Raw genomic sequence first — 23591 nt, forward strand, 5'->3', positions numbered from 1 at the left:
CATGTGCCAGTGCTCGGTAAGTAAGGACAATATGCCACTACTTTTACCTACTGTTACTTCAGATAGAATTTATTTTAAATGGGGAGCTGTGTAGACACGTGATATAAATCAAGACAAGTAGTCATTTACAGATTTAAAAATGTATATTTCCAAATACATTCATAAATGTAATATACTATTCAGTGTTCAGTTTTGGGTCAGGAATAGCTGCTGATTTCCTCAGTTACTGTTCCAATGTTCTCTTTGGCTCTATTTTTTTAACACAGATTGTAGTTTGATTGGTTGTTGTATGGTTTGCTTTTAGGGTTTTTTTTAAAGAATAATAACTTCAAACTTTGAATTTTCAGAATTAGAGTTCAAAACCAATATTCAATGTATTTCTATATAAAATATATAAATTATCTTTTTCAATGAGGTATAATACTGATTGTGGAGGAAACCCAAAGTCCTCTGGCAGTCTCTACATCCAGCTTATAAGTAAATAATGCAAAGCTAATTGTGCTCACACATACAACATCAGCATGACTCCATTAACTTCAGTAAAGGTAGTCTGGATTTTCACTCACATAACTGAGCACAGACTTAGCCTCTTGTTTATAACTGTTTCAAAATCTGTTTCAAACTCATGACTTCAGATAAGTTGAAGCACTAGGCTCCAAAAAAAGACTACTTCTTCTGGAAACTGTGAAATGGACACTATTTGTTTTGTTTCTTAAAGTCTTCTCTGTAAATTTTTGTGGGTTTAATCTAGTAGTAGGAGTGCCTCAAATTTAAATGGCTGGAATGAGCAATAGCGGAAGGGATGCATCTCTGTCACAACTCTGCTTCCTATGTAAATACTGTCATGTTAAAGATTTAACCTTTGCACATTTACCCATTGGGACCATATGTGCAAATGCTTAACAAAAACAATAATTCAAAAAAGACAAAAAGCCTGTGTATACATATGGGTGTGTGCGTGAGCACTTTGCCTGCCTGCATGATTTTGAGGATGATACCTCAGAGAGCATAAAATATCCAGGAAGGCCACGATGTGTGTCTGCCTTACATTCTGAAGACCATCTTTAGGACCACACTGGTATCACTTGGCAAGTAATATATGTACACCTAAAATTAATTTGCTCTGAGAAAAAAGGAAACTAACCTAGGAATCTGTAATACTTTTGTGTAGTACTTTTTCCACCAAAAAATTGGTATTAGCCAAGACATTTGGTTAGTGCAAATATTGATTTACCTCCCATTAGACATTTTGAGAGGTATGCCAGTTTTCTTTCTCCAAACCCTTACTGTGCATGAAAATAATTCCTGCTAATCCTTATAGCACTGCTATTTTTTTTGTGTGCCAGACTTGTCCAAAACCCCCTAGATGCATCTGCCTCTAAGCTGAAACTCAAAGAAGCCTTTAGTTAATCTCAAAGCGATCTGATGTTGGTGAATGCGAACTGTTGAATGCAGTTTGATAGCCAGTTTTGTGGAGGCTGTGAGAAAGTTTTGTGGATGATGTGGGATTGTGGGACTGTTCTATTGCCAGCTCTGTATGTGTTTTAAGTTAAACATTATAAGATAAATAAATCAGCATATTAATCTGTGTGGGTTGTGCTTGAGCTGATTGAAAAGATGTGAAATGAAAGAGAAGAGAAAAACATGCCTGAAGTACAATCAGTGGAGTGAGTTGTACTCCTGAACTTGGAACCAAATGTGCACTGCTTCAAGTCGTTTGCACACACCGTGTTTTTGTTACTCCGGTGGAAGGGCCACAGAGAAGCAGACCTACTGTTAGACTGAGAGGTGGTTTTGAAGCCCACTTTGCAGGAAAAAATGTGGGGGAAAAATTACATTCATTTCTAAGAAGAAATCAGCAATTTAATGTTATATAAATTTTTGCTTCTGATGAAACGCTTTGTTGAATCGTAATTGTGAAAGGAGAAAGTAACGTATACACCTTGAAAAGCTATGATTTAATCCTTCTTGAAAAGCAGTGATTTAATCCTTCTTGAAAAGCTGTGATTTAATCCTTGAGCACCAGTTCTCAACTTTCATCCAAGGGTAAGGATTAATTGCAAATATTAGAGCCATAATAATTTGATATCTCTAGACTATACATTTAGAATTGAATTATTCCTTGTTGGTTTAAAAGCAGTGGAAACATCTGTATATAAATCTGGAAAGAGAATATGTAATGCTGGTCTCTTCAGCACAGAGTCACAAAGTTCACTTCTTATCTAGCGAGGAGTCTGCCAGGTCTGAGATCTGTAAGGGATGTGAGGGGTTTTTTTTTGTGTATTTTGTTGTGGGTTGTTTGGGGTTTTTTAATCCTTACTTTTTATCCTGCTCCTGCAGAATCCCCACAGAAGTATAGCCCGCATGAACTAGCTGTAGGCAGCTGCCCTGTAGCCCCCAACAGCCTGTCAGCCAGAGCCGGTGCATCAGCAGGTGGCCCCAGAGACCCGGCCTGGAAACAGAGGGGCTCAGGGCAGGAAACCCAGTCCTCTTCCTATACCTCGGGAGTTACAAAACTTTCCCTTTCTCCGGTGGAAACATTTCTAAGCTATTATTTACACGTGAGAGGGAGAAAGGTAGAAGTGCATGCCCCCGCCAGAGACCATGCAGCAGATATGCACCCATCAAAAGGGGCAATGCCTAAAGTGTGAAGGAACAGGGATGCACTGCGGTGGCCCTGGGTAAGAATCCTTATCCACCGCCTCCACGAGTGCGTTTCTCATCAACTTATCAGTTATTGTGGCTCTATCTCAATCTTGGTTGCTGAATCCACAAGTGGGAAAAGATCTGTGTTAAGTGTTTTTCTGCAGTTTTGACCAAATATTTTGTCTTGGAGCCAGGAAAGTTTTCCTCTACAGATTAATGAAAACTGATTTCATTCCCATGAAATGTTTTCATTTGGTGAATTGGCATTTCCATTAAAAAATATTTAGTGATTTTAATTTTTTTTCCCAACATTGATCCGATGTTTTCAGTGGAGCCACAAATAGGAGGAACAAAATCTTTTCTATGGGACAGATTTTCATTCCTCCCTATGGGTTCTACATTTGTAAATGAGCTTTGAAATCCTTTCTGTGCAAAATAAAGCTTACGTTGCAAGGAAACATGAGGCAGTTAGGATAGCATTCTCCTTTGTCAAGCTTAAATTTACCTGTAGATTTATGTAAATATTTCCTCATCTCACCACTTAGCCGGGAAATCCTAGTACTCATTGTGAGAAGTAGGTTAGAAATAAATATGAAGAGGATCCTTCCTTCCCCTCTGAGTCATCTTTATATACCACCAAATTACCTCTGATACTGTTAGGGAAAAAGCATATAATTTTAAACCCTGATTTAAATCCTGCAACCACTTCCATGAATAATCTGTAAACCACATGGAATTTTTTTTTTTGTGTGTGTGTTTCTTTTTTTTAAAGCAACTTCCTCGCCATTCTTCAAGAAAATTTCCTGCTCTTATGCCATTAGACTGGTACAATCAATAACAAGAGAAAAGTGCAGTAGTTTTACTGAAATGTGGCCATGTCTCCTAATTTTTGTTGGCTTCCTTTTAAGATGACCTTTGAAAATAACCATACCAGCCTTCTGGCTGTTGTGGGACTTTTTTTTTTTTTTCTTCATTTTGTAGATTGCCCACTTCCAGAAATAAAATACTAAGAGGTCCAGCTTAGAGTAAGGAGGGAAAAAGAACTAAGAAAAGAGATTGATTGACTCCATACCAGTGCTAAGAGCATTTCTTCTAAAGTGTGGGAGGCTTGCACTACATTTTTGTTTTAGAGCATGAAGATTGTGGGTTTGCAAGTTTTTCTTCTGTTTAGTAATCTTCTGCACAAGGCAGTCTGATCTGCATTTTTAATTTTTGAAGTAGGCTTATACGCACCTCAGCTCCAGAATTTCATGCCTTAATGCCACATTCCCCTGATAGCATTTACTATCTTCCACTGCTGTGATTTTTTTTGTCAGTTTACTTAGATTGAGTGTTTCTTAGGGATTGAATGTGTAAATTTCACCTTCCAATATGTTTTCCCAAATATATTTTTTTCTTGATTAATAAATGATACGCAAATACTTTTTTGAGGCTTAGACCGATTGAAACCAAATAGATCTTTACATTATTTCTCCCAAGTTCCAGAAGTCCAGCATAATCCTTCTACTACCTCTGAATTCTTTTACTTCTTAGAAAAGAACTTCCAAGACATTCAAACAGATACACCCCATCTGGAGCTTGTATACAGCTGTGAAGCATGAAGGTTTTCATTGTAGTTTTTGAAATCACAGCTGTCCCACCCTCACCAAGTGTTGCTGAAGCTGCAGTGACTTAAGGGTTTCTTTCTAGTGCTTCAGGCATTGTCTGGTGTTGAAGCCAGGAAACTCAGCAGGGACTGCAGGGGCTTAGTCCTCCATTGGCTCGTCATGGTGAGATACGTCTATGGTGACTTTCCTGAGAGCATCAGTGACATTGTGGGGATGAAACTGCAGTTGTTTCACATCCCCAGTGTGACATCTTGTCTATGGGGTAGGCCTTTTGACAAAATCTGAGGGTATATCTGCATTAAATGCTATATGTAGATCCACACTAAAGGAATTCCTGTCTCAGAATACCTGTCATGGCTAGGGAATTGCTTACTCTGGTGTTAAAAAAAATGATTTTTGTGAGAAGGACAACAGGAAGTCGAAAATGGAGTGTGGTAATTTTGCTCCATGTTTCACAGGGGGATCTTATCTGCTACCCAGATTTTCTCTGGGTGCTGCAGATATTTAAAGGTTTGAAGATACCTCCACTACAGTTTTCTTTAGAAAAAACCTATACTTTATGGAAAGATTAACCTCTTAATGAGACTGGTATAAAACAATGTCAAGTAGAAGAAAAAAAAAAAGATAAGCATTTTTTCTGAAGAAAGCAGACTGACTTTTAACATGTGAAGGTTTTGGAAGTCTTATTTCATTGCTCAACCAGATAAGCATTTAATTTTGAAATTCCTCAGGCTTTAGTCTCTACCTAAGATACCAGTGTCTTTCCTAAGTACACAGTTTTCTGAAACAGTTTTCATGCTAGAGCACCTTTAGAACTCAGCAGTACATCGGGCCTTCAAGGAAGGTGCCATGAGGAAGTTAGGGTGAAAAATTATAAGTAACATTGAAAGCCAAGTATGCTGCCTTATCCTGATGGTGCTCACATTGGAAGTTTCTCTCTCATTTGCTATAGCACGTTTAGTAGTAACATACTAGTCAGTATCCTATGTAATGTCCCCGTTTTGGAGGTATTAGAAGTAATTATCAAAATATAAAGCAGTGCTTTGAGTACCCAAGGTAGTACTTTGTTATAACATCAAAGGTTTAGAATGACATATCGAACATATATTTTCTTGCTTATTTTTCAGATTTTCAACTTGCCCATGGCTCTTTTCATTCCACCTTCAGTGTTTGCTGTTCATCTACAGTTTAATTTACTTTACCAGTTCTGGATACATACAGAGGTAAACCATGTTTTTAAGCCATACCTAAACAGTTAGCCTGGAAATCCACTAGCAGCTGATTTATTGTGTAAGAAAAATCTTTGTCTGACTTCTTTAAGGAGAAACATCTGTTCATTTTTATTCCTTTTTCTGAATATATATTGCTAAGTTTATAAGAAGCAATGAGGCCAGTTGGTCCCAATTAGATTAAATAAAAAAAAAAAAGTAACTGTAAGGAATCAAAACTTTTTGCTATTTTAATACTATATTTTCCTATCTTGCAGCTTATTAAACATTTCTGGCAGATACTGAAACTGATTTCATTTCTAAGATAAATACTTTAGGGAAAAATATCCAAAACCCAGTGCTGCTTAAAGATCATTTAGAGTTACAACTGAAGTCAGACATTGTTTCCTTCTTACTGCAGCTTACGCAGATGAAAAATTCTCTTTGATTATCTGATGGTATTTGTTTATAACTGCACCTATTTTCATTTTGTGAGTGCAGAGATCATGTCTATTTTAGGTATACATACACTTAATAACCCACTGTAATTAGTAGGTAGTTTCTCAGACTTCTGGGGTGGTTGAATGGCCTTCTGCCTTCTCCCTTGCACAGCATTTGAGGTGTTTAAAAGCATCCTGTGTTCTGTGTCAATAGCCTCTAGTGGGATCTGGGCTAATTATCTCTGCAACACTTCCACTCTAACTATACAGATGCCTTTTTCCCTCTGCAGTTTCATTATGCTATCTATAGGAGAATTCTTTTGAAAGACAATTTTAGTTTCTTTAGCTGCTCTTCTAGGTGGTTATTTTGCTTAGAGTTCAGAGTTTAGTCTTGAGAAGAGAAGACTGAGGCGAGACCTTATCACTGCCTACAGTTACCTGAAAGGAGGTTGTAGAGAGATGGGAGATGGTCTTTACAGCCAGGTGACATGCAATAGGACAAGGGGAAATGGCAAGAAGCTGCATCTAGGCAGGTTCAGATTAAATGTTAGGAAAAAAAATTTCACTGAAAGCGTTGTCAGTGCCTGAAACAGGCTGCCCAGTGAGGTGGTTGAGTCACCTTTCCTGGATCTGTTTAAAAAAAGAGTAGATCAGGTACTTAGGGATATGGTTTTCCAACCTTGTAATTCTGTGATTTTGTTAATTTTCTCTTTTCTTTGTGTTTTCTTCTTAAAAAACCCCAGAAGATTTTAAAAAAAACCCACCGCAAAACCCAAAACAAAATAAAACCTCTTTAGAGTGGTTCAGTAGCACAATTCTGTTGTTGAAATCTCACTTCTATTTGGCCCATTTCTAAAAAAATTAATATATGTCTAAAAAAATTTACATGTTGCTCTACAACACAATGTCAATAGGAAAGGCTTATAATATGTCACACACATCATGAGAACTAGTATAACTCATGCAATACACAATTAAACTTGTAAAAATATTTTGAACAAATCTGAACACTATGAATTTATACCAAATAAAATCTCTGAATCACATAGTGACAAGTTTCTTTGGCTATGCCTTATGTTCATCTAACTGGTTTCACTCCGATTTGGCGCTAAGAACAATATATGTCCATTTACCATTTCTCTGCTGTCCAAGGCCATATTTTTCCTTGGCTGAAACCTTTCCTAAAATTCTGCTGTGTATCAGTAACTAAATTAGTCTCAGGACTGGTGCCACATTGTTCATCTAAAGTTTCTACAGTGAACTTCAGAGGCTTAAGGTTAGTCCACGTCCCTCTAAAGCGCTAAATCCTTCATGGAACTTAAAAGGAATTCACATAGCATATGTGCCATGTGCCAAGTTTAGGCACTAGTCTAAACAGGAACGAATTTCAGTCTCAATGAAAAGATAAGCACTCCTTACTATTAAATTATTGTTCCAGTAGAAAAACAATGGATCTTTTGTACTGATCCAGTTGATCCAGTCATAGATTTTTGTTTACAAGGGAAGATATTCTCAATGTTGATACTGTTGGTTTTGTAGCACTGCTGAAATCGGTTGAAATATATTGAAGTCATGCTTTAAGGTCAAAAAATGTGTCAAAATAGAAATAGGGTTACAACACATATTAGCAGCTTTTCTGGTCTCAAGGGCAAATGCATAATAGACAGGAGAAGGGAAAGGAAGGGAAATAACAGCAGCTATTGCAGCACTGCAGATGTATTTTAGCCAATATTTTTGGTGAAATTAATATGATATTTTTATACTGGTATTTTTTACAACAACTGTTACAATTTGCCTGCATTTCAGATTTGTATTTCTAATTCTTTCAGCAAGACTTTTCCTGAATTTTAACAGTTCTGATTATTTGACACAGATTATAGTAGAATGAAAATCCATTCTGTTTTTAATGGTTTCTCAAACTATGAGGTTTTTGGAGGAGAGGGGGCTGCAGGCCTGGGGTTATAGAGAAAACTGCATCTTGTCTCAGTGGGTGCTGCTAGCCCTTGCTCTGAGAGCTAAGATTCATCATCCCCCAGCAGCTCTAGTGTCCTCTGGGAGCCTGTGCTGTGTGTTGTTACAAGGTGTCAGTGCATGTCATTACTGGTCTAGTGGAGATACGCTTCATTATTTCTATTGTACAAGTGGAAGATCTAATAGTTTGCTTCTAAAATTCAGAAACATGGTAAGTGATAAATTTGTCCTCAGATTTTTCTTGCTTTGATAATTAGTATCAATCAGTGTCAACTGTTAATCAGTATCAAACTTCCTAGTAAAGTTTGGCCCCAGAATTGACTCATCAAGAATGTTTGAAAACTGTAACTCAACAACTTTTAATTATAAATCTTTCTTCTTCTGAAAAATAAAACCTAGTAAGATACAGTAAAAAATTATATTTAATTGGCTAGGTTTTTTTCATAACACTGAAAAACTTTATAAAAGTTGTGCACAATTTATTGTTCTATAAAAGAGAAAAATATGTGATATTTAAGTAATAGGAAAGAACAAAAGTATATGAGAGTTGCCAAGGGAAGATACTTTGTTTTGGGAGTGATTACAATTGAATTCAGTAACTGCAAGAGAGAGCTCCTGGTGTGCTGAAACTTCTATGCCATCTTTCAACCTAAAGCAAGACTTTATAACCAAAGTGTGATCCCTGATATTTTGCTTTGTTTTTATTTAGTGTGCCAGTGCCGTTTCAAACAATGCTAAGAGAAGTTTCCTGGTTTATAACTTTGACCTTCTTCAATATTTGTTACATCATTTTTTGTTCAGCAGATCAGGCATGGTCTATTTTATTTTAACTCAAGTGGCTTGTATGTTCTTGTGAAGACAGTATACCAAATCATAAAGATCAAAAGTACCCATTTGTTCTATCTCAGTTGGACTTCTTTATTTCCTGTGTTGGTTTTTGGTCTTTTACATGAAGTAGTACAACATTTTAAACATCATAAATTTTATATAAAGACTAGACTATACCATGTTTTTTATTAATAAGGAAAGATCTCTAGAAGCAAAACTGAAATGTGCTATTGATACACAAAAGGCATTTCTGTAAGTATAGAAAGTTCGGGTGTGCGAGGGTGAAAATGACTCGGTGACTTAGGTAATGCATTTGTATTTAACTATATTCTCCCATTGCAAGAACTTTGCTACCTGAAGTCCACTACTTTTTTTTTTTTCTCTGCCTCTGTGCATTATTGCCCAGTGTACATGACAATCTGAAATATGAAAATCTAAAATTTTTTCAAAGATTTTTTAAATCATCACTTGACTAGCATTAAGATATTGAAATAAACTCCTAATAGTTTATTTAAATGAAAAATGAAGAAAAAAAATACACAACCAAACCCCAACTATTCTATAATGATACGTAAAGATAGGATCTCAATCCAATATTATTTAGGTCAATAGAATAACACAGTCAGTGGATCTGCTTTTAAACGATCTGAGAGAAATGTTGCTGTGACTAGGCCATTCTCATCTAGATCATAAGGAGAGTGAAAAAAAATACTTTGGTCAAAGAGCACTAAAAATCTAATTTTTCAAAAGCCACAAAATGTTTCGGGACTGTTACTGACAGACAGAAATACTCCATTTCAGTTTATTTTCACAGGTGATTCGGAAGGTCTAAGGCTCATATTAAACTATATCCTTCCGTTATGCATTTATTACAACTAATAAGTTAGGTGTGTTTATAACCTGATAGACACCTGTGAAAAACAGAAATTAGTTTCTGTTGGTTTAGCTGTAATTTTTATGAGATGTCAAATTGTATTTGGAAAGTATCAACTGAATCAATCCCTGTTGGTAGTAATTGCAGCAGCAGATTATTCCTTGCCTGTTTGATCTTTGACATGCATTAGTTTCTGTTTAATTTTCTAATTTAAGGTAAAACTGTAATCTGCCCTTTACCATGTTTGTAGAAGTCAGGTTTCTTAAGGCATATACTTTTCCCTTCTTTAAGTCTTCCTACTTCATCAGACTCTGGGAGCAGAAAAAGGTGAGCTACTACTATTAACCAGGAGTGACATGGGTGAAGAAGGTTAGGGATGGGAAAAAAATTTGGCAACACCTCATGCAGGCTTGGAAAAGAGGATTAAATTGCTACAGATATACAACAAAATATGTTTGTGTTTTGTTAGTAAACATGGATTCAACAAAACTGAAACTTGCTGTGGAAGCATATTGGATGTGTAAAAAAATATTTAGCATTTATTTGCAGTGGGTACTGATCTCAGTTTCTTTCTATAAATGTCTTTATCTTTGACTATGCTCAGTTTTATTTAATAAAAAACTGCAAGAGAGAGAAACTATAGAGACTTTACTCTTTCTCATGAAAAGGAATCCTGTTCCCAGCAGGAAGCCACATGCAGCCCTTTGGGGCTCCCTGAGCACAGGTGAGCTGTTGTGGCCTAGTCCTGCTGTTCTTATATCAATCTGTTCTTACCTTGTTTTCCAAATAAAAGCTTAGGGTGAATAAGGAAATTAAACAAGCAGATTAAAGAAACAAGTAAAACTAAGTAACAATACATGAAAATGTACTTATCTATTTTAAGTAGCCTTATACCTGTGATTACTGTACAATAACAAAAGCTATTCTTGAAATTCTACAGGACATGTATGTCTTTTAAAGCAGAAACTATTTAAGACAAAAATATGGCGTTTAAAAGAATCATGTAATCATTAGGATAATCTAATCACTAAGTGACAGCATGAGACAATAGGTAAAATATTCAGTCATTAATTCCCGGACTGTAGCACTTTGATCCTCTATTTCTTTGCATATTTTATTTTTTCATTTTCTTGTACCTACCTTTTCCACACTGTGTGCTGTAGTCTCATTTAAATAAACAAGAAAGGAATGCAGGAGTAAACAAGTATAACAAGGTTCATTTAAAGTACTTTCAGTAGTTTAGTAATTTAGAAGCAATTTAGTAAACCATTTCTAAAAACTGAATTGTAAATTCGATCAGAAAATGAAGCTGAATTTGAAAAGCATTTTAACAAAGCATTTTTGACAGTAATGCTTTTGAGTGTTTGCACAGTAGAAAGAAGATAGTTTTGGTTTTGTGGTTGTTATGTGGAGTTGGAGAAAGATTTTTTGATAATGAGCTAAAATCCTCAGTAGTTTGAATATGAAAAATGGAGATGCTTTGCTGGTAGACTAAAAAAAATTTGAGGCTTTGTTTACAGAGGTGTATGTTTATGCTTGGTTTAATGTACTGTGAACAGTTCATATAAGGTCAGTGAGTAATGTGTCAAACTTATTGTGTGGAGGTTTTTGCAAAATAGTGGTATACACGTGTTATTGAATGAATCTCAATAGAAAGAGAGTATGATTTGATTTCCTGGCAGATGAGAAACATCATTTGGGGTTTTTTTGTTGTTTTTCATGCGTGTTTTTCATGGGGTTTTTTATTTGTTTTGGGATTTTTTTGGGGGGAGGGTTTTTTTTATTTACTATAAAGAGCATCACCAGTGAAAGATAAAATCAGTAATAATCCAATGTATCAAGTGTGATTATGAAATCGTATGTGAAATTTGCTGGAAACTCATTTTGTATTCAAGTAGCATATGTCAACCAAACCATTCATTTTCTGTATTCTAATGCATTGGTTCATTTAATGAAAGAAAAAACCTACTTTCTTTTCATTCATCCACTGTAGCAAATATTAGACACGTGTCTATCTGATGTGCCCTTTTGAATGAGAAAGATGCAAATCTGTCCGAATCAGGACATAAGGGATCAGTCTAAAAACTTACCATTCATGAAACTTTTGCAAAAAGTCATCAAAATGATGAATGTAATGTAGAGGTGATACACTGCCATTCTCCTAGTCTGGGGTGTAAACCTGCAGCTGACATCTCTTGGAGCCATAGATGATTTAAGTGAAATTCCTAGAAACATTTCTTTTAGAAGCTAGATTTTCTCACTTTTACAGACTCATGGTTTAGCCCTAGCTGGTAGCTGAGCACTGCATGGCTGCTCACACCCACCCCTGATGGGATGGTGAGGAGAATTGGAAGAGAAAGTTAAAACTCAGGGGCAGTTTAACCAGGAAAAGCGGGGGATGAGGTTTGGAGTTCCTTTCTTGGCACCTAGGACCTCAATGATGATTAGGAAGTGCCCAGTTTACACCTTAGTACCCCCATGATAAGCCTTTTATTTTAACCGAAGTGCTCCTTGGCACTTTTAGGTAACTGAGTCTACCCAGAAGTGCCTTGATACACTAAGTATTTTATTCTTACCCAGTTTCTCTTTCAACTGAACTGCAGAATAGAGAGGGGTTTAAAAATATGCAAGTAATTTAGATGGACTGAGTAGTGCCCTACACCCAGTAGGTCTGAGTTCAACACGCAGTACAGGAGCTGTGATCTCTTGCATTCAAAAAAAGCAGCTGCTCAACAATAATCAGTCTGTGTTGGAGATTTGCATTTGGTGGGCAACAATCTGGGTAGTAGAACCCTTCCCTGTTGAAGTTGGGTCCCTGGTGATGTCAGAAATTCACAGAATCACAAGGTTGGAAGAGACCTTTGAAGATCATCGAGTCCAACCATTCCCATCCTATGCTAAACGATATGCCTAAGTACATCATCTACCATTTTTTTGAACACATCCAGGGAAGGTGACTCCACCACCTCCCTGGGCAGCCTGTTCCAGGCCCTGACAACTCTTTCAGTAAAAAATGTTTTTCTAATATCCAATCTAAACCTGCCCTGGCACAGCTTCAAGCCATTTCCTCTTGTTCTATCTTCTGTCACCTGGCTGAAGAGACCATCGCCCACCTCTCTACAACCTCCCTTTAGGTAGTTGTAGAGACAGCCTCCTCTTCTCCAGGCTAAACAGCCCCAGCTCCCTCAGCTGTTCCTCATATGATTTGCCCTCCAGCCCCTTCACCAGCCTGGTTGCCCTTCTCTGCACTTGTTCAAGGACCGAAATGTCCTTTTTGTGGTGGGGAGCCCAGAACTGCACACAGTACTCAAGGTGTGGCCTCACGAATGCCAAGTACAGGGGCACAATCACCTCCCTAGACCTACTGGCCACACTGTTTTTGATACAAGCCAAGATGCCATTGGCCTTCTTGGCTGCCCGGGCACACTGCTGGCTCATATTCAGCCTGCTGTCAACCAACACCCCCAGGTCCTTCTCTGCCTGACAGTTCTCCAGCCAACCTCCCCCAAGCCTGTAGTGTTGTATGGGGTTGTTATGTCCCATGTGCAGCACTCTACACTTGGCCATGTTAAACTTCATCCCGTTGGTCTCAGCCCATCGGTCCAGTCTGTTCAGATCCCTCTGAAGAGCCTCCCTACCCTCAGGCAGATCAACACTTCCTCCTAGTTTAGTGTCATCTGCAAACTTACTGAGGGAACATTCAATTCCTTCATCGAGGTCATTGATAAAGATGTTGAACAAGACTGGACCCAATCGTGACCGGCCTCCAGCTGGATTTGGTTCCGTTCACCACCACCCTTTGGGCCCGTCCATCCAGCCAGTTTTTAACCCAGTTGAGGGTCTACCTGTCAAGGCCAGTGGCAGCCAGTTTCTCAGTCAGAATGCTGTGAGAAACCGTGTCAAAGGCTTTACTGAAGTCCAGGTAGACCACATCCACAGCCTTCCCCTTCTCCATTAAGGGGGTCACCTTGTCATAGAAGGTGATCAGGTTACTTTGACAGGATCTACCTTTTGTAAACCCATGTTGACTAGGCCTGATCCCCTGGCCATCACGCATGATAGTTCCCAAGATGACCTTTTCCATGATCTTCCCCGGGACTGAGGTCAGGCTGACAGGCCTGTAGTTCCCCGGATGCTCCTTCCGGCCATTCTTATATATGGGTGTCACATCTGCCAGCCTCCAGTTGAGTGGAACTTACCCAGTCTGCCAGGATTTCTGGTAGATGATGGAAAGGGGTTTGGCTAGCACATCTGCCAGCTCTCTCAGCACCCTCGGGTGAATCCCGTCAGGTCCCATTGACTTGTTAGTGTCTAACTGGCCAAGTGGGTCGCTAATCCTTTCCTCCTTAATCATGGGAATTTTGCTGAGGATGAGTACTCAGGGAATAACCATCTTTACTAAATTAAAAGAATATGGACAAGACATAAGTACAAACTTGACTTTTCAACCTAATAATTAAGTCCTTGAGTGCTGGTTTTTGGTCCTTGGACCAAAGACTCTTCTTGCATGACAGCTGTGAAATGTTTACTTCAGCAGCAGTGGGCCTGAATATTGCTAATCTGCCTGCAGAAACTCTAAAACTGAAATATTTCAAGGGTTTTTAGGCCACTTTCATCCATTATGTCTCTGGAGAATTATCATAAAAGCAAAATGAGCTACTTAGAGATTCAACACATTTCCATACTTTCTACATCCTGCAAAACAATCTAAACAACTCATTTACCAAATAAAGTAAGTATAGTCATGAAAGTGTACCACATTAATGTGAAGATAAGTTAGAGAGTGCTGTCTGTCAAAAAAAAAAAATTTCCATCTCAGCATGTTACATGCAATACTCAAAGTTTTCTCATAGCTTGTACTCAAGTATTTAAATTAGTTATGTCCACAGTCAAGACAGTTTTAAAGACCCTTATTTGTTAAAAACACAAAGTGTAGGATGTTGATTGTATGTTGTATCTCTAAAGAGGAAGGTGAAGAACTACATTTGGCTATATTTTAGTTTATTTCAGGACTGGCATACTGATTTATTACTTTCTGGGTTTCCCCCCCCACAATTGCCAGCGTGTATTTGTCAAGCTGATGAAACATACTGAAATTGTATAGCAATTTTTCTCCTGGAGTTTGTTTAAAATGCTTAACTTGATGTATGACTGAAAGAGTGACTTTCTCCATGCTCTGCTATTTGTAATGTTGCAATTAAAACAAAAGGTTAGTGTAGGTTTTCTCTCATCTTTAGAGGATAAATCGATTGAGACTTTCTATATGTGCTCATCTGAACCTTCAAAAAAAAAAAAACAAACCCAAAACCTAGTTGCATCCACTTATTGAATGTGTTAACTGAAATATTCATACATGATGCCCATTTGATTTAAACCTGACCTCCTGGTTGAAGCATAAAACAATGAAAAGTGACAACAGCCTGCCTTCAAGTTAATTTATTATAAACACATTTCTTAAGTCTGTGTGTTTATTATATAAATATGCTCTAAATCGGACTACTCATTAAAACTAGGGTTTCGCCTCCCATTCTTACAATCCAGATTTATCAGAAATTGGCCCCCTATGAAACTCTTTATGATCCCAACAGGCCTGATTCCTCTAGCTTGTTTTATTTCTGAACTATAAATATTGTTTTTTCTCTCCTCAGTGTGGAAATTTGGCTACATCCATTTTACATGCTTACTGGAGTAGAAAACTGCCTAATCAGATAGGAAAACAGTTGGCGGTATATAAATCAAGGTTTGCCGAGGATTTCAAAGTGTGAAACTGGCAGACGAGCGCATATCCTAGGAGTTCTGCCTTTCCTCAGCTTCCCTGTAGAGATTTCACATGGCAGATCTGATCACTGGGGCCATCTGTATAAATACAGGGATGTGTTGTCCTGAATTAACACAGCAGCTCCACTGGGGAATATAATTAAGGTCTTATTTTTAAATTTCCGCACCAGACTGTGAAATCCAGATTTATATACCAGGAATAAAAATCTTATCTTGATTTTGATGAGGAAATCAATAGTAATATGTCTTACTACCAACTAGTGTAACCGAAATCCCAAAGTTAAGGTTACAGTGCTCCTTAGTGATGCTCCAGGGATTAATTCACCCTCTCCTGTCCTGCAGATCAGTAACACTATGATACTGAAAGTAATGCTGTGCTACAAACAGCTTTTTTTTTATGCTCAAATAAAAATATAACAAAAATCCCAGCAAATCGTTTTACTGTAACGTTGCCTGCTCTACTCGGTCAACATTCCTTCTTAACGTTCATGTTGAAACAGAGTTAAGTAAAGATTCATGTTGTAGTGGTGACAGGAGGAGTTGTTACACAAGATGTAAAGTTTCCCTTGGATTTCATGTCATGATTTTTTCTCATTATTTGAACAAGAACTACATTGAAGTGGTGCAGGTACCAGGCAATAAAGATTTCCCTTGGTGCTGACAAAGTCTGAGACCACAAACGGAGGTGCTTATATGCCGCAAGAGATATTGCATAATGTTCTTTTCCTTTAGGCTAGGGATTGCTGTCACAAAGGAAACATCTTTGTATAAGAAATACTATTATAGATAAAAAAACACATTTAGTTCTCATTATATATGAAGATTTAACTTCCAGCATGTTTTATTCAGTAATGTTTGGAAACCGAATTGCTTCAAGTATTGCCAGTAATTTCACTTTATTATTTAGCAATACCCAAGTACAATGGAGGGAATATGTTGTTTGTTTAGGGAAGAAAAAAAAGAGAGAGAGAAAGAGGAATAGATGTTTTGTGGAGAGATGTGACAAAACCTTTTATAACTGGTATACGTAAGCCACTTACATACCTGATTTGTGGGTAGTTCATTGAGTGCATTTGTAAGGGTTTTTGCAAGTGAAAAATTATTTTTGTGGTTATGAGATGTTACAAAATAAACAAAGCAAAGAGGAAAAGAGTTTCGGTGGAATGCTGCAGTTCATCCGTGGGTCAGTGGCTTGAGAGTTGAGGTGCACATGATGTGTTAATTGAAAGAGGAAGAACTGGAGACAGGAGGTGATTTAGAATAGTAGGTATCTGCATAAGGGAAACATACAAGCATAAAGACCCCAGCTATATTAGTCAAAATATAGATAAGATAATATTATTGGACAACATTTTTGGTATTTCAGCTTTTAGGGAATTGGTGGCTGGTTTTTTGTATTCCCAAAATTACTGCAAAATGATAATATAAAGAACAAGAATATTTTGTATTCACAAGCAGACTCTTTTTCCTTTAAGTGAGAAAGACTTCATAGTACAGTCACTAGGGATATTGAATAATGACATTCCCACTTCTTTTTTTTTTAACTTTTGAGACTACTTTCTAGTAAAAAGGTCTGAAACAAAACTTTATCCTGCATGCAAAAATTAGAATAGCAGAAAGAGTTTTCAAATAAAAATCCTGATTGCAAGCCACCAAACCTGAGATGCTCTGATATTTTTCAAATTTTTAGTTTTCACCTGAAATTTGAAAATTGTGAAAGATCTTATTTTAACAAGCCATTTTTAATACACAGCTGTTTTAAGCTGAAAATGTTTTGCTGCCTGAATGACTGAAAACTAGCAGTGTACATGCTTTGGTAACTTGTTGTACTGACAGTGTAAGCCTGGTTAACTGCTACCAGGGACATTTAACCAGCTCCTTTGCAATTGCTGTTTTCTGAGGAAAACATATGTTCAGTCACAGAAGTGAGGGAAAACTGACAGCTAGAAAGCAGATGGATAGGTGGAGTACCTGCCACTGTATTTTCCCCCTCTGTTGCCTATTCTTTTGAGCATGGGTTGCTGTTGCACCACATTAAATTTTGTTACTATTCAATTTTGTTACTTGTCTTTCCTTTCACTGTGATTTCAGCAAGTTTCTACCAGCCTGACATGACAGGGTCAGAAACTTGTTTGGCAAAAGCTTATTATCCTAGCCTTGACAATTTACTTTGGTGAAAGTTTTGCCACTGGTAAGATTGCAGAATATAGAAAATGTCAACAAAATTCAACAGAATAATTATGTTGATATGTGGTGCTGCAGAAGCCTTCAAAATTCAGCTTTCCAAGGTGAAATGTTTCTTCTTGTTGGAATGATATATGGATATATTAATAAAATACACATTTATAAAATATTTATAATTTTTTTTGGCACCAGAAGTTTTCCACCAACATTTCTTTCTGGTTTAGATATGTGCTAAATATAAAGAAGTAAACTTACTGAAAGCAAAGGAAGTTTCTAGAAATAGCACCCTGTACCATTTTGAATATCTGGTCTAAAAATGTTTTTAATGTATTTTAGTCAAAGTATTGATTTCTAGATTGCAAATTCCTACCTTATGAATTTTTGCTTGGTCAGGTACCACCCCTGACTTTAGAAGTTCTGTGGTTATAATTGTTGTCTCAGATATTTCCATCAGCATATGGCTAGCAAGTCTTTGCTAATGATGCTGCAGAGAAGATATTTCAGTAGATTTATAAATGTCATCACTCAAAGACTGTGTTGGGGTGGGACCAGTTTGAAGGATGAGAGAGGTTTCATTTTCCAAAGAAAATACTTATCTAGGATTAGTCAGAAGTATTTATTTAAAATTTTACATCAGTTCCTGAGGTCTTTGGGGAGCCCCAAGACACAAAGTTCTACTTTAGCATACTGATGAATTATATGGACTTTCAAAAAGGATGAATTTTAATTTTAAAGTATGAATCTAATCGTTCGGATGTTAAGGGGTTGATGGAATTAACTATGAGGACATTTTCTTATAATCCACCTGTACAATAAAAGTGAAGACACTTATTCCTTAGTGGTTCCTTGCTCTTCTAGCGCAGATTTGGTTTGTTTTCACAAAAACTGAGCTGAAAATATATTTAAACCAAGTGGATCAAAATTAGGTGTGGTGAAATACAGATATCACTGCTCTCTCCGGTGCTGGGCCATAGCTCAATCCAAGAAATTTGACTCCGATTAAATTAATTTAGTGGCCACATCTCACATAGTTTAAAACAGTGGGATTTTCTGCTTGAGAGAGGTGGGAAATGGAGCTTGTATGAATGATGAATCATTTCTCACCTATAGGTGGTCTTTTCAAGCTTCAGCTTATTTTGAGGGAGACCTGAGAAAAACAAATGGTGCTATTGATGTTGTCCTTGGCTTCTGAATTAAAGGAAACAAAACAAACTTGCCAATATGCTTTTCCTGTCAAGTGTGTGCAGGATTTTGAGATGTGGTCAAGATTTTACAGTTCTCTTTATCTGAAAATCTGCTCATTTCTAGCCTCCTTTACTTAAAGAATGTTCTTTTAGCTGTTTCTAAAGACAAAAATTAACAAAAGGTATTTATTCCTTTTATTGTGATATTGACCTGATTCGTAAAGATTTAAATACATCTGAAGGATGTCATGTGTTTACTGTTTGAGTCCAGATCTACTTTCACTATCACAAATGTGAATTAAAGCAGAAATAGTACTGTTTTGTGACTTTGTTCTCTAAACTTTAAATAAATAAAAATCCTTTTATGTTTAGCTATTTAGATGAATGAAACTGCTCTCATGAGTATTGACTGCCTGCTTCTCTATTTAATGTGATGTTTTCTAATATCTCTACTATTTTAACACAGATCACGCATCTCTGCAGTATGAGTATTAAATTTATTAGTTAAGTTTTGTGAAAGACAAAGCAATAGGTTCTGGGTTTTGTTTCCTAACATTTAAGACATCTAAACAATGATGCTTTCCCCCTTCCCTACCCCCCATTTTTATTACAAGACATTATGGTCATAATCAGTTATGGTGAATAGATACCATTTCCGGATGGATTTTGAACAGAAATCCTTTGTGATCATCCAATGATTGCATCTATTTGTGATTGATGGGTTTGTGTTTGGAATTAAGCAATGGTTGCTGGTTTTGGGTATCCACACATTTTTGTTAAGCTAACAAAAGCACAAGATTTAAAGTTAGCACTGTGTTTCCTTGGAGGCCATAATTTAGGAGAGTACCTAATTTAGGATAAACATTGCTTATACAAACTCAATTCATCAGCATTTTCTGACAGGACTTGAACCATTAGAATGAATTTATGGCAATCAACACTTTCTGTTGTTCTTGGTCTGGTACTAATATGATCAAGGCTGGATTTTCTGTACTGTTGAGTTGTTGCCTTAGATTGCAGCTCCACTACGAATTTATGCTGGTCTACTTTCTTTTCATGCCTCTGACTCATGCTGGTGTACTTGTGACCATATGTTGGGTTGTGTTCAGGAACTGATTGGTTCTACTAATTTAGGAATAGAAAACAAAATTAGTTTTAATTTTAATCAGTTCCCTTATCAGGTTTATTGTGTTACTGCATTTGTGCCAGAGTAAAAGGAGAGCATTAGTAGAAGGGACAAGCATCAAAGGTACTGAAGGAGGAAGGAAAACTTGTTTCTGGGTCAGTGACAGCCATTTGCTGGTGTAGTGTTCACATGATAGGGTTCTAAGGGTTACACTGGTTCCCAAACAGTGTCAATAGCTGTGGGTAAAATAATGTGAGTGAAATTATCTGTATGGGATTATAAACAGGTAATTAAAAATAAAAAGAAAATGTGCTGCTGGATCAAAATAAATTTAATTTTTAACATACATTTTACTAAATTTCACTTTTTTCATAAAAATTCTTGTAATGGTAAGATGGTTCATGCCAAAATAGTGCATTCTTGTCTTTTTATGTAATTTTCCTTGAGATTAAAATCCTCTTCATGCATTTCCTCCCCCTTTTCCCTCTTTCTTGATTTTATACAGTACTTTCATATTAAATTGAGAGATTCCTTTTTTTTAAGGTTATCACGAAGCTTGGGCCTCTGGAGTGGATTCTTAATACTCCCAGTCATCACAGAGTTCATCATGGTAAGCTAAAAGTGTAACCTCTTACTCCTCAATGTATTTCTTCTCAGGGTCACTATTTGAATAACATTCATCATCATCATCATCATTGTCATAATCTGAAATTATATTGTAAAATTAGTTTAACAGGAGGATTTTCATTTTTATTGTTATTCCTTATTCAGTTAGAGAATTCATAGTATTTAAAAACACTTTTCTGTAATTTTAATTTTTAAATTTTTTTTGCATTTAGGTTTGAGTAGAAATTAGGCTTGGATAATGTGAAATAATTTGAAGACTTTGAGCAAAACAGTTCAAAATTTGTAAATATGAAGAGTGATAGAAAAATACATCATCCTTCCCTGACTACTAAAACTTCATGAACTTGTCAATCAATAGCAACCGCTTTTGCATTCAAATTCAAGCAATGAATGTGCAAAAATATATGGCTGTATTATAGAAGAACTGTTAAAAATTTTAGTGGAATTTGGTTTCAGCTGTCCGAATTATTGAAAAATCTCACTTCACACGAGTGCATGATGATTGACTCTTCAACAATATTCACGGGCATTCAAGAGCGCGCTGCATATATAAATTGGAGTAATAACTCCACTGCATACTCAAAAATGTCATGAACATATCTGAGGAACAGAATTGGATTTCATAGATGTATGAAATTTGGTGTACGGAGATAAGTAAAAAAGCAATAGGAGAATGGAAGAACAAAATAATTTGAAACAGACTCAAATGCAGTTATATGTACAGAGGATGTTATTAATATTTATTATATCCTCCATGTGTAAAGTGTTTATGGCACTGTGTAGACTTTTTAAAAAGGCTGTGGTGCTCTAAGTGTCTAATCCTTGAAATTTGCGCAAGTACTGGTAATCCTGGAGGGAGACACTCTGCTCTTATTTGCTCTGCTGTAAATCCAAACTAATCCTCTGATCCTGATCAGAGGTAAGCAATGATTCCAGAGCTGATCAGGTGGCGTACGGTCATTCTAGACATTCTGCAAACTTGGGGATATGTAATCAATGTTTCTTTTCTCATACTTTTGGTAGGACAGCTTATATAAAAACACATTCTCTAGAAACAAGACAGTAGCACCAGTTTTTCTTGTTCTGAGGTTAATAATAATGAGGATGGAATCAGACAGAAACAGCAGAAAGTTTACTCTCCAAATGAATCCTTTTGTTTCACAGAAATTTTGGATATGATACATTTGATTTGTATATTTGAATCTGAGTAAAGAGCAATAATCATAGTAAGTAAAAAGACATTTTATAGATGTATAACGTGTGGTGTGCTAGTTACCTTTTTAAATTATTTTGTTATTGCAAATTGAGGCTAATAATGATTTCCCTTCGTAATTCAGTTGTATGTATTCTTACATGTGCAATTACTGATTTCATACATGATTTTTCCTATAGGTAGAAATCCTTACTGCATTGACAAAAATTATGGCGGCACACTCATTATCTGGGACAGGATATTTGGTAAGTAGGAAAAAAGGTGTTCTCTGTCATCTTAGTGTGGCAAAGATATGAAAATATACATAATTTTAAAACTGTTGGCTGTTCTTATATTTTTTTTAATTTTTTTTTCTATCAGGAACATTTGAGGCAGAAGATGCAAAAGTTGTATATGGTTTAACACATCCAGTAAATTCATTTGATCCCATCATGCTCCAGGTGCTGTAGTTTATATCACCCACTATGCTACTCAGAAGGCACTCATGTTCAAAAGAAATGCCTCTCTTAAGCACAGTTGAGACCATCTTTGCATTGCTGCACAGTCAATAAAATGATCTAGAATTTCCTCAGTATTTCATTGCCAAACAATCATTTCTACTCACTGCATTGAGCATAAGCAGAGCTTGTAATCATCATGAAAATACAATATCTAAAATTAACTACTAATTATAATGGCTATATAACAGGCCTTGGACTGAATAATATCCATTTTGCTGTATGTAGAGCAATATGCAGCAAAGCACAAATAAAAACATGTATTTTATCTCTTGTTTGTCTTCTCTAAATATTGCTGTTTCATAAATAATCCCATGGTGTAATATCCTTACTATTATTACCTCTTCTGCATATTTGCTGTTCAAGATTGTGTCAACAGCATTATATAGCAGGCATCATGGTCTCAACAAAACCTCCAGAACAGGTTGAATATAGCAGGGCTTTTAAGTTAAAAAACCCCCACAAACCAACAACCAAAAACCACCCCTACCTAAAGAAATGATTTAGTGTGGTGCTTTTGAGATTTATTAGTTCAGGCTTCCCTTAAACTTGATAGAAGTTCTTTGTAAAAGCCTGAGGGGCTAATGAGTATTGAGGTCCCTGTTTCCTTTTCATGACTGTTTACTCAAGGAGGCACCTCAAAGAATGATAAATTCTTCTGCAGGGGTCTCTGGGCTGGAGGCTGGAAGGATGGTTACAGTCTGCAATTATATCCATTCCAGTCAGAAATGAAGTAATTCAGTTATTTGGAGTATGTTATTTCAAGGTCACAGTAAGCAAATTCTAGTTTAAAACTACCACAAATATACAGTATTTCATTTGGTTTGATTACAGGAGAAGTAGATTTTCCTCTGGGCAGAAGTCATTGTAATCCTTACTATAAACCAAGGGTTTCTGCCTTTTTCAGTCAGGTTTTCTGAACTTCTGACTGTCTTAATCTATTCCTAATTTATTCTCTTTACAGACTCTGAAAAACCATTTACTTGAGAGCTAAAAATGAATAAAATATAATGTTTTATTAAATTTTATTTTATTAACAATGTAAAATTACTTGCCTTTTTTTCAGTTACGTCCCTTGGCTCATATTTGGAACACATTTTGGGCCACACCTGGATTCTGCAATAAGCTTTCTGTCATATTCAAAGGGCCAGGCTGGGGACCAGGCAAACCTAGACTTGGCCTTCCTGAGGAAATCCCAGTGGTAAATAGAACATACGCAGGCTTTCAGTTTTGTGTAATTTACTTGGAACTCAATGCTACTGGATGAATTTGAAAAACTCTACACATGCTATTTTAAATTAGCAAATTAGCAGTCATAAAGCATAGGGGAAGATGAAATAGAAACAGAAATGGAAGGAAATAAATGGTTTAACTGTGCTTTTTTTCTTTTTATTTGAATGAAAAATTT

The 23591-nt window shown here is 36.5% G+C and overlaps 1 protein-coding gene across 1 annotated transcript in view; it reads left to right on the forward strand.

Moving 5' to 3' along the window:
• AGMO (alkylglycerol monooxygenase) overlaps window positions 1-23591 on the forward strand; it is a gene marked incomplete at its 5' end in the record, with an annotated part of 193391 nt that overhangs the window by 77899 nt on the left and 91901 nt on the right. The window contains 5 exons of the mRNA XM_084260189.1: window positions 5381-5476; window positions 20390-20456; window positions 21866-21931; window positions 22047-22126; window positions 23250-23384. Coding sequence (XP_084116315.1) covers window positions 5381-5476; window positions 20390-20456; window positions 21866-21931; window positions 22047-22126; window positions 23250-23384 — 444 coding nt within the window. The remainder of the gene's footprint in view (window positions 1-5380; window positions 5477-20389; window positions 20457-21865; window positions 21932-22046; window positions 22127-23249; window positions 23385-23591) is intronic.

The sequence above is a fragment of the Gallinula chloropus genome, assembly GCF_964237585.1.
Source record: "Gallinula chloropus genome assembly, chromosome: 2".
NCBI classification, from domain to species: Eukaryota; Metazoa; Chordata; class Aves; order Gruiformes; family Rallidae; genus Gallinula; species Gallinula chloropus.